This window comes from Nanorana parkeri, unplaced genomic scaffold (assembly GCF_000935625.1).
Source record: "Nanorana parkeri isolate BGI_ZX_2015 unplaced genomic scaffold, ASM93562v1 scaffold2187, whole genome shotgun sequence".
Lineage (NCBI taxonomy): Eukaryota > Metazoa > Chordata > Amphibia > Anura > Dicroglossidae > Nanorana > Nanorana parkeri.
The window spans coordinates 2,049-12,978 of NW_017308455.1; the positions used below are offsets into that span (position 1 = coordinate 2,049).

General features: G+C 48.7%; 1 protein-coding gene across 1 annotated transcript in view; it reads right to left on the reverse strand.

Annotated features, from left to right (window-relative positions):
* Positions 1-294: 294 nt before the first annotated feature.
* LOC108800979 overlaps positions 295-10,930 on the reverse strand; it is a 52,141-nt gene continuing 41,505 nt past the window's right edge. The window contains exons 18-19 of the mRNA XM_018572960.1: positions 8,552-9,313; positions 295-1,240 (exon numbers count right to left, since the gene is read on the reverse strand). Of these exons, the coding sequence (XP_018428462.1) occupies positions 295-1,240; positions 8,552-9,313 (1,708 nt within the window). The remainder of the gene's footprint in view (positions 1,241-8,551; positions 9,314-10,930) is intronic.

The following is a 10,930-nucleotide window of genomic DNA, read 5'->3' on the forward strand; positions in this document are numbered from 1 at the left end:
ATTTAATAATACAAGACCGAATACAAACAATAGAGCTCCCCGTCTCTTCATCCACACGCTATATCTACCTCCTCACTCAACATGATGTCTTCCTTGGAAGGGAGATCAGACTACACAGCTAGAGGGACTCAACCAGCAGTGACACCACCTCCCCCTCTCTCCTAGCAGAGGAAGCCACATCTTTGGGAACTTCCTAGTAAAGTGTTTCTTCTAGGACAAAGTTTAGAGGAGCCGTGTGTCTTCTGAGGTGTAGGTCAAGGTCTGGATTAGAAGACATTTCTCACACTCGGGACGCTAATGAACTTGGAGGATTGAGTGGGACCTCTGGTGTCGGGAAAGATTAGATTTCTGAATAAAACTTTTCCCGCACTCAGGGCAGGAATACGGCTTTTCCCCTGTGTGCGTTCTCTGATGTCTGTAAAGATGGACCTTCTGTGAAAAACATTGCCCACACTCAGGGCAGGAATACGGCTTCTCCCCCGTGTGAGATCTTTGATGGATAACAAGTTCTGATTTTTGCGGATAACCCTTCCCGCACTCAGAGCAAACATATGGCTTCTCGCCTGTGTGCAATCTCTGGTGTCTAGAAAGCTTGGCCTTATCTGAAAAACATTTCCCACACTCAAGGCAGGAATACGGCTTCTCCCCAGTGTGCAACCTCTGATGTCTATCTAGTAGCGATTTCTGTGTGTAACTTTTCCCGCACTCGGAGCAGGAATACGGCTTCTCGCCCACATGATCTTTAAGGTGTTTGGTAAGGTTGCCCTTCTGTGAAAAACGTTTCCCGCACTCATGGCAGGAGTAGAACTTCTCTCCTGTGTGAATTTTCTGATGAGTGTAGAGATGGGACTTCTCTTTAAAACATTTTTCACACTCAGGGCAGGAATACAACTTCTCCTCTGTGTGAGTTCTCTGATGTGCATAGAGATGGAACCTCTCCTTAAAACATTTCCCGCAGCCAGAGCAGGAATACGGCTTTTCCCCAGTGTGAGATCTTTGGTGTCTGACTTCTAGTGATTTTGTTGCAAAACTTTTCCCACACAGAGAACAGGAATATGGCTTCTCGCCTGTGTGACATCTTAGATGTGTGACAACTAGTGCTCGAGTAGAAAAACTCTTCCCGCACTCGGAGCAGGGATACGGCTTCTCCCCTGTGTGAGATCTTTGATGTCTGACAACAAGTGATCTTGTCGCAAAACACTTCCCGCAGTAAGAGCAGGAATGCGGCTTCTGCCCCTGAATTCCGGCACCTTCACCCACAGGACGAGGTCGCTCAGAGTCAGAGGGACTCCATGGTCTCTCCACACTGTGAAGTCCACCATCCATAGCTGAGCTCATTGTCTCTTCTCCCGCACAATGTGCTGTGATGTCCTCATCTTCCATCTTACAACCTGGAGATAAAGTCAGACGATCCTTTGAGGGTTCCTCCATGGCGTGTCCTGGAAACATAGAGACACATGATGGAGAGATATGAGAGGGTTAGAGGACTTCACTCAACATTCCATCTGGATCAGGAGGTCTGAGGGAGCAGATGTTCTATGAGGAGGTCCCAACCAGCCGGGACTCCTCCCCTCTTCACTCAACATTCCATCTGGATCAGGAGGTCTGAGGGAGCAGATGTTCTATGAGGAGGTCCCGACCAGCCAAGACTCCTCCCCTCTTCAGTCAAAGGGCCTCCTCCTAGATCACTTCTACATTGACACAGCCTTGTCAGAAGAGGAGGAGCCAACTGGGAGGAGCATGTACTTCACCACACCACAAGCCTAGGCAGTGGGTCATGTGATCTCTGAGAAACAAGAAGATCAGAGTATAGACTGGCAGTCCCTCCTTCCAGATAACCGAAGAATATATTATGACCCACCTGTGCTGATCTCTGTAGGCGTGTCCTCCTCTATGGACGTCCTCCTCATCCCGGCCTCCTCTGTATATCGCTGATCATCCCTCACATACTCTGGTGGGTTCCTGTTACTACGTACCTTCATCATAATGTCCATGTGTCCTTCAGAAGGTTCCGTCATCACACCGTACTCCTCATCCTCCTCTTTAATCTCTTCTTTAACAACAATATTATCATCCCCGAGGATTCCATTCTGAATATATAAAACATTTATTATAACAAACACGCTTGTATATAAATTATAACTATCAGAGATTGTTAATCATCTACCTGATCATGGTGGGGGATGGTGAGATCTTCCTGGGTGGAGTCCCGGGAATACAGGGGGCGGGGACATCTCTCTGGTGGGTTCCTCTTACTGGATCCATCTGTAGGAAACACACACACTGACTGAATACATTGTTTCTATGTGTGTATCAGATGATGGGGGATGTAGGCGGAGCCTCCGTACTGCTCTCTCCTCTTACCCGGTGATGTGAGGGGCGGGGCATTCTCCATCACCACGTCCTTGTAGAGATCCCGGTGTCCTTCTAGATACTCCCACTCCTCCATGGAGAGATAGACAGAGACATCCTGACACCTTATAGGAACCTGACACACACAATGATACGGTCACTATCAAGCCAGGGGGGGCATGAGCGCCATGTTAAAGGAAGAGACAAGGCAGTGTTTATTGTGAAACTCTGTATTATGTCAGAGACAAGAGCCACAAATATTGCACAGACACGCTGCACACCGTGTAAGCCTTTTTACTAGGCTGCAATGGAAGACGGAGACACCAGACAAAGTTTTTATTATCAAATAAAAAGAGTATTATTGCAGAGGCAAGAGCCAGAAATACTGGACAGACTCAATGCACACTATGTAAGCAGTTTTAGTAGGCCGCAACTGAAGCTGGAGAGACAAGCTACTTTTTTTTTTTATCGAGACATAAAACTTATACAGTATCATGTCAGAGATAAGAGCCAAAAATATTGCACAGACTTGATGCACAGCGTTCCAGCCTTTTTACTAGACCACAATTTAAGAGGTAGAGCTCAAGAAGGTTTCATTGGAGAGAGAACAGGCAGAAATATTGCGCAGACATGGTGTGCAGCATGTAGGCCTTTTAACCAAACCAACATTGGAAAGGGAGAGACCAGATAGCTTTTACCTTGAAATAGAAATTAGAGTGTATTATATTATAGAAAAACTTAGAAATAGAGTACAGATTCTGTGCACAGAATGTAAGCCTTTTTACTAGGACACAATTTAAAATGGAGAGACAAGGCAGGTTTCATTGTGAAAATAAAACTTGGAGTGTATTATTTCAGAGACGAAAGGCAGAAATATTGTACAGACTCAATGCGCACTATGTAGGCAGCTTTAGTAGGCAGCAATATAAAACGGGAGAGATGAGCCATTTTCTATCAACAAATGGCTGTATATTGTTTCAGAGATAACAGCCAGAAATATTGCACAGACTTGTTGTGCAGCATGTGAGACTTTTTTTATGCTGTCGTCACACACACACACACAACCTTTCCTGGCATGGGGCGCAGCCACCTCTGGGCCTGTCAGTTGACAGAATGTCTACCCCAGTCTGGAACCTGTCCCCTGGGCCTACCAGGTTAAAAGCAGCGTGGGAGGTGTTTTTTCCCGGGTCCTTGGGTATCTGCTCGGTTGCTTGTCGGGGACTGGTGGTTCCGTTTGGTCACTGGATGAGGCCATTGAAGAGGAGGAGGCATAGATGACTGACCCGTTAACATCGCCAAGTCGCAAGACATGGGAGGGGAACCGGTATGTTATTTGAGAGATGACAGCCAGAAATATTGCGCAGGCTTGTTGTGCAGCCTGTAGGACTTTTTTGGTGCCGCCCCAATGGGGCATAGAATATGTTACTACATTAATGTTAGGTAGAAGTTTTATATAGAGTGTTTTCCCTATCCATTTTCCTATGGCTATTCTATATTTAGTTATATGCTGCCATCTAGTGGCCTTTTGTGATAACACACCGGTTTTTCTGTAATCCTTTCCTTATGTGATGACACATTTCCTCTGTATGTATGCCCCTCCCTTCTTCTCGTTGGTCAGTATTTCCTGTGTCATGGCCACAGCTAACAAGCCACATGTAACTAGGACGCGTGTATTCTGCACAGTACGCTAGGAAAGGCATCATCTTTTGACCGCATAATACTGAAAACCATCCATCTGCTGTATCCTGTTGTCTGATGTGCAGAATAAAGCAATCTCTGTGGATGAAACGGTATTGGTGAGTTCAGCTATCTGACAAGGAATGTCCTCAGTGATTGAATCTACTTATACAGGCCTAGGCATAGAGGTCTCACAAGGGATACGTCGCTATCACAACAATCGGAGCCAGAATAATGCCGTTGTCACGCACACGACGACCTTTCCTGGCACAAGATGGCATAGGGTCAGCCAATACAAACAGCATGTAAGCCTTATTACTTGGACACGTTTTAAGAGGGAGAGACAAGGTTTTAGAGTGTGTTGTTTCAGAGACAAAAGCCAGAAATGCTGCACAGAATCATTGAGCACAATAGCCCACCGCACTGCAATTCACTACAATGTGGCGCTGGAACTATGCAGCTCTGAATGTCAGCTGTCCCTATCCACACCAACTCAAGGTGGATGGGACCACTAAAGGGAGGGGGCGGCACATTTCCAAACCCCTAACATTGGCCAGACTATGCCAACTGACCATAGTTCTTGGAATGCATTATGGGGGGTTCGCTTTTGGCGCCGGGATGAACGAACCCCTAAATTTGCCATTTGAGTCAAATTGTGCATCGTCCGGAACCTCATCCCTCATTGTAGCCCGGGATAGAGAAGGACGGAAGGGGTCCCGGAGGGGACACTTTTAGAAGAAAGTCACACAGTAATGATCTCTGAATGAAGGAAGAAGTTAAACGTTGGACCATAAATGGCGGCTCTAGATGGACAGTTGGATAAATGGTTCTATATTTAGGATGTATCCAGTCTATAAATGGCGGCTCTAGATGGACAGTTGGATAAATGGCTCTATATTTAGGATGTATCTGGTGTATAAATGGCGGCTCTGGGTGGACGGTTGGATAAATGCCGGAGATAAAAGAGGTCACAGTGACTATGGAGGACGGAGATGACGGGGGGAGGGGTTACTGGGTGTATATATAATATAATATCTTCTCACCTCCTCTGCTGCCAGTTCCAGCAATGTCTCCTCTCTACTTCCTCCTGACTCACCTCTCACCCGGAACTTCCTATTTATATCTGACATCACTTCCTGTCTGCATTCCATAGAGACTTCCTGTCTGGGTATAGGTGAGTTCACCATCTTGTGGAGCTCAGAAGAACTGCAGCCCCGAGAAACACCTCGTAGTGTGACCACAACCTTGTGCTGTGTGTGTGTATGTTCTGGAGCTCCTTATAGATGGGTCATCTCCTCCCCCCAACCAGGTGGACCTAATATTGAGTAGGTCCCCCTTCTCCTGACTCGTCCAGGCATGGACTCCACTAGACCTCTGAAGGTGTGCTGTGGTATCTGGATGATCCCCCTAATATTGAGGAGGTCCCCCTTCTCCTGACCCATCCAGGCATGGACTCCACTAGACCTCTGAAGGTGTGCTGTGGTATCTGGATGACCCCCCTAATATTGAGCAGGTCCCCCTTCTCCTGACTCGTCCAGGCATGGACTCCACTAGACCTCTGAAGGTGTGCTGTGGTATCTGGATGACCCCCCTAATATTGAGGAGGTCCCCCTTCTCCTGACCTGTCCAGGCATGGACTCCACTAGACCTCTGAAGGTGTGCTGTGGTATCTGGATGACCCCCCTAATATTGAGGAGGTCCCCCTTCTCCTGACCCATCCAAGCATGGACTCCACTAGACCTCTGAAGGTGTGCTGTGGTATCTGGCACCGAGCCGTCAGCAGCAGATCCTGTAAGTTGTGAGGTGATCGGCCTCCATGGATCGGACTTGTTTTTCCAGCACATCCCACAGATGATCGATTGGATTGAGATCTGGATAATTTGGAGGCGGAGTCATCACCTCGGACTCATTGTTGTGTTCCCTCCCCCCGTCCATCAATGAGAGTTCCCTCCCCCCGTCCATCAATGAGCCTTCCCTCCCCTCCCCACGTCCATCAATGAGCCTTCCCTCCCCACGTCCATCAATGAGCCTTCCCTCCCCACGTCCATCAATGAGCCTTCCCTCCCCACGTCCATCAATGAGCCTTCCCTCCCCACGTCCATCAATGAGCCTTCCCTCCCCACGTCCATCAATGAGCCTTCCCTCCCCACGTCCATCAATGAGCCTTCCCTCCCCACGTCCATCAATGAGCCTTCCCTCCCCACGTCCATCAATGAGCCTTCCCTCCCCACGTCCATCAATGAGCCTTCCCTCCCCACGTCCATCAATGAGCCTTCCCTCCCCACGTCCATCAATGAGCCTTCCCTCCCCACGTCCATCAATGAGCCTTCCCTCCCCACGTCCATCAATGAGCCTTCCCTCCCCACGTCCATCAATGAGCCTTCCCTCCCCACGTCCATCAATGAGCCTTCCCTCCCCACGTCCATCAATGAGCCTTCCCTCCCCACGTCCATCAATGAGCCTTCCCTCCCCACGTCCATCAATGAGCCTTCCCTCCCCACGTCCATCAATGAGCCTTCCCTCCCCACCTCCATCAATGAGCCTTCCCTCCCCCCGTCCATCAATGAGCCTTCCCTCCCCACCTCCATCAATGCGCCTTTCCTCCTCACCTCCATCAATGAGTCTTCCCTCCCCACGTCCATCAATGAGCCTTCCCTCCCCACGTTCATCAATGAGCCTTCCCTCCCCACCTCCATCAATGAGCCTTCCCTCCCCACATCCATCAATGAGCCTTTCCTCCCCCCACGTCCATCAATGAGACTTCCCTCCCCACCTCCATCAATGAGTCTTCCCTCCCCACGTCCATCAATGAGCCTTCCCTCCCCACGTCCATCAATGAGTCTTCCCTCCCCACGTCCATCAATGAGCCTTCCCTCCCCACGTCCATCAATGAGCCTTCCCTCCCCACGTCCATCAATGAGCCTTGGCTGCCAATGACCCTGTCACCGGTTCTCCTTCCTAGGACCACTTTTGGTTGGCTCTGACCACTGCAGACCAGGAACATCCCACAAGAGCTTGGTCCTTGTCAAAGTCCCTCAAATCCTTATTACCGTGTCACTTTAATGTATCCCCCACTTCCAGGTGCCATTGTAACTCAGAATGTTATGGAGAGCTTTTACAAGGTGCTCTTGGTCAGATTGACCTTTAACCTGGCCTGTCTCTGGCCTGACCCGTCTGTCTCTATTCTGGGGATATTCAGGCTGGAGACAATTTAGGAGACAATGGAATGTTTTTTTCTTACCACGGTGGAGCTCTCTGTAAATAATCTGCCGAAGAGAAGTTGTAGAACTTTGTAGAAGGTCCATCACCGTCTTCCTGTGAGTCTCATGTGGATGAGGAGTCCATGTTCTGCTCTTCATGACCTCATCCATGAGGAGAAACCTCTCACCTGGGGAGTGATGGCCACAAACAAGCCCCTAAGGTGACACATCTACACATTTCTTCCAAAACCTGGTCAGCAAAGAAGCGACCCAACCCATGTGGGGTCATTTATCATCATAGGGCATGGTTGAAGCTCAGTCTCCACCTCAGCTGAAGGAGATCCATGAGGAGGAACTTCTCATCTGGGGAGTCATGGTCACACGTGACCCCTAAGGTGACACGTCTGCACACGTCCTCCAAAACCTGGTCACCAAAGAAGAGACCCAACCCATGATTTGCTGAAGTGTGGGGTAATTTACTGCCATAGGGCATGGTTGATGCTCGGTTTCCACCTCAGTTGAAGGACATCCATAAGGAGGAACTTCTCATCTGGGGAGTCATCGTCACACAAGACCCCTAAGGTGACACATCTACACACGTCCTCCAAACCCTGGTCAGCATAGAGTCAACTCAACAGAGACACGAGGAGAACGTCTTGCGAGTCAAGACCTTACCCAACCCAATGACTGAAATATCCTAAACGGTCATGATACACACGAGGAACGTTGGTTTATCAAAGTGTTCATTGGATTACCGTCCCGGGGCTTGGGTTCATGTTAGGCCTCACCCTACATGGAGGCATATGGACGAAGAATTGGGAGTATGTACTTTAGAAGTCATCTGATGGTCGTGAGGTTGGAGATAGCGATGGAGGAATTCCGGGTGGAATGATATACGGCTCTATGAACTTATCTGATGACCTTATCACTAGAGTACACTACAGCCCCTCCCCCAGTCCGGTCCTTCAACAAGTACAAAGCAAAAACACAACCATGAATCTAAAAACAACAAATATTTAATAATACAAATGTGAAGGCTATATAGACCCCCCCTTCATCCACAAGTCATATCTAGCTCCTCTCTCACCATGATGTCTTCCTTCAAAGGGAGTTTAGACTACACTGCTAGAGGGACTCAACCAGCCGTCACACCCCCTCTCTTCTAGAAGGGAAGGCCAGACAAAACTTTGTGAAATTCCTACAAAAGTGATTCTTACAAAGTTTAGAGGAATCTCAGCCCTAGGTTTTCTGAGGTGTAGGTCAAGGTCTGTTATAGAGAACATTCCTCACACTTGGGACACTATTGCGACTCAGGGTTTTTGTGGGACATCTGGTGTCTGGAAACATTAGATTTCCGAGTAAAACATTTCCCGCACTCTGGGCAGGAATACGGCTTTTCCCCGGTGTGTATTCTCTGATGACTGTAAAGATGGATCTTCTGTGAGAAACATTTCCCACACTCATTGCAGGAATACGGCTTCTCCCCTGTGTGAGTTCTTTGATGGATAACAAGTTCTGATTTCTGTGGATAACACTTCCCGCACTCGGAGCAAACATATGGCTTCTCGCCTGTGTGCAATCTCTGATGCCTCATAAGCTTAGCCCTATCTGAAAAACATTTCCCACACTCAGGGCAGGAATACGGCTTTTCCCCAGTGTGCAACCTCTGATGTCTATCTAGTAGCGATTTCTGTGCGTAACTTTTCCCGCACTCAGAGCAGGAGTGCGGCTTCTCGCCCGCATGATCTTTAAGGTGTTTGGTAAGATTGCACTTCTGTAAAAAACATCTCCCGCACTCAGGGCAGGAAAACGACTTTTCCCCTATGTGAATTTTCTGATGAGTGTAGAGATGGGACTTCTCTTTAAAAAACTTCCCACACTCAGGGCAGGAATACGACTTCTCCTCTGTGTGAGTTCTCTGGTGAGCGTAAAGATGGGACTTCTCCTTAAAGCATTTCCCGCACTCAGAGCATGGATATGGCTTTTCACCAGTGTGATGTCTTTGATGTCTGAATACCAGTGATTTTGATGCAAAGCTTTTCCCGCATTGAGGACAGGAGTACGGTTTCTCCCCTGTGTGACATCTTAGATGTATGACAACTAGAGATTTCGTTGGAAAACATTTCCCGCACTCGGAGCAGGCATACGGTTTTGCCTTTGTGTGAGTTCTTTGATGTCTGACAAGGAGCGATCTTGTTTGAAAACACTTCCCGCAGTAAGAGCAGGAATGCGGCATCTCCCCCTGAATTCCGACACCTTCACCCACAGGACGAGGTCGCTCAGAGTCAGAGGGACTCCATGGTCTCTCCGCACTGTGACGTCCACCATCCATAGCTGAGCTCATTGTCTCTTCTCCCGCACAATCTGCTGTGATGTCCTCATCTTCCATCTTACAACCTGGAGATAAAGTCAGACGATCCTTTGAGGGTTCCTCCATGGCGTGTCCTGGAAACATAGAGACACATGATGGAGAGATATGAGAGGGTTAGATGACTCCACTCAACATTCCATCTGGATCAGCAGGTCTGAGGGAGCGGATGTTCTATGAGGAGGTCCCAACCAGCCGGGACTCCTCCCCTCTTCACTCAACATTCCATCTGGATCAGGGGGTCTGAGGGAGCAGATGTTCTATGAGGAGCTCTTCAGCTCTTCAGTCAAAGGGCCTCCTCCCAGATCACTTCTACATTGACACAGCTTTGTCAGAAGAGGCGGAGCCAATGGTGACTGGGAGGAGCATGCTCTTCATCCAACCACAAGCCTAGGCACTGGGTCATGTGATCCCTGATCAACAAGAGCTTTAAACTTCAGACCTGTAGACCCTTCACCATAGAAGTGATCATAGACCGAGGCTTCTGGTGTGTAGATAGGTCTTTCACTCATTATGTTCCTCCTTACGTTCCAACCCAACAAGACCGTTCCAGGATAGGGGTCTGGTATTGATTTTGAGGGGGACCCCATGTTGTTCCCCCTCCCCCCAATTTTAACCTTTGCTTGTGTACATCGTACAGATGAGCCACTTCACAGGGAGGATTGTGTGCTGGAAGAAGAGTAACCAACCTAAGAAAGGATCAGTCTGGGTTCTCATATCTGAGCTACGGGAACTAGGAGTGAAACCCAACCTCATACAGCCAGCTGAACCTCCAGAACGGGTATCAGTACAGGGAGGTGACCATTATCAACCTCCTATTGGCTGATATCACTCAGCTCCGCCCCACTCTGGACCAATCTGTGTGCAGGAACAGAGCAGAGATAACAGAAGAACATATTATGACCCACCTGTGCCGATCTCTGTGGGGGTGTCCTCCCCTTTGACTGTCCTCACCACTCCATCCTCTTCTATGATTATCTTCATAATTCCAGCCTCCTCCGTATCATCCTTGCAGAGATCCCGGTGTCCTCCCGAGCACTCCGTCGCCCCGTACTCCTCATACTCTTCTTTAACAACAATGTTATAATCCCCGAGGTCTCCACTCTGAATGTGAATGAAAACTTTAATGGCGACAAACATGATCGAGTATAAATCAGAACTATCAGAGGTTGGTGACCACCTACCTGATCATGGTGGGGGATGGTGAGATCTTCCTGGATGGGATCCCGGGAATACAGGGGGCGGGGACATCTCTCATGGTGGGGGATGGTGAGATCTTCCTGGGTGGGATCCCGGGAATACAGGGGGCGGGGACATCTCTCATGGTGGGGGA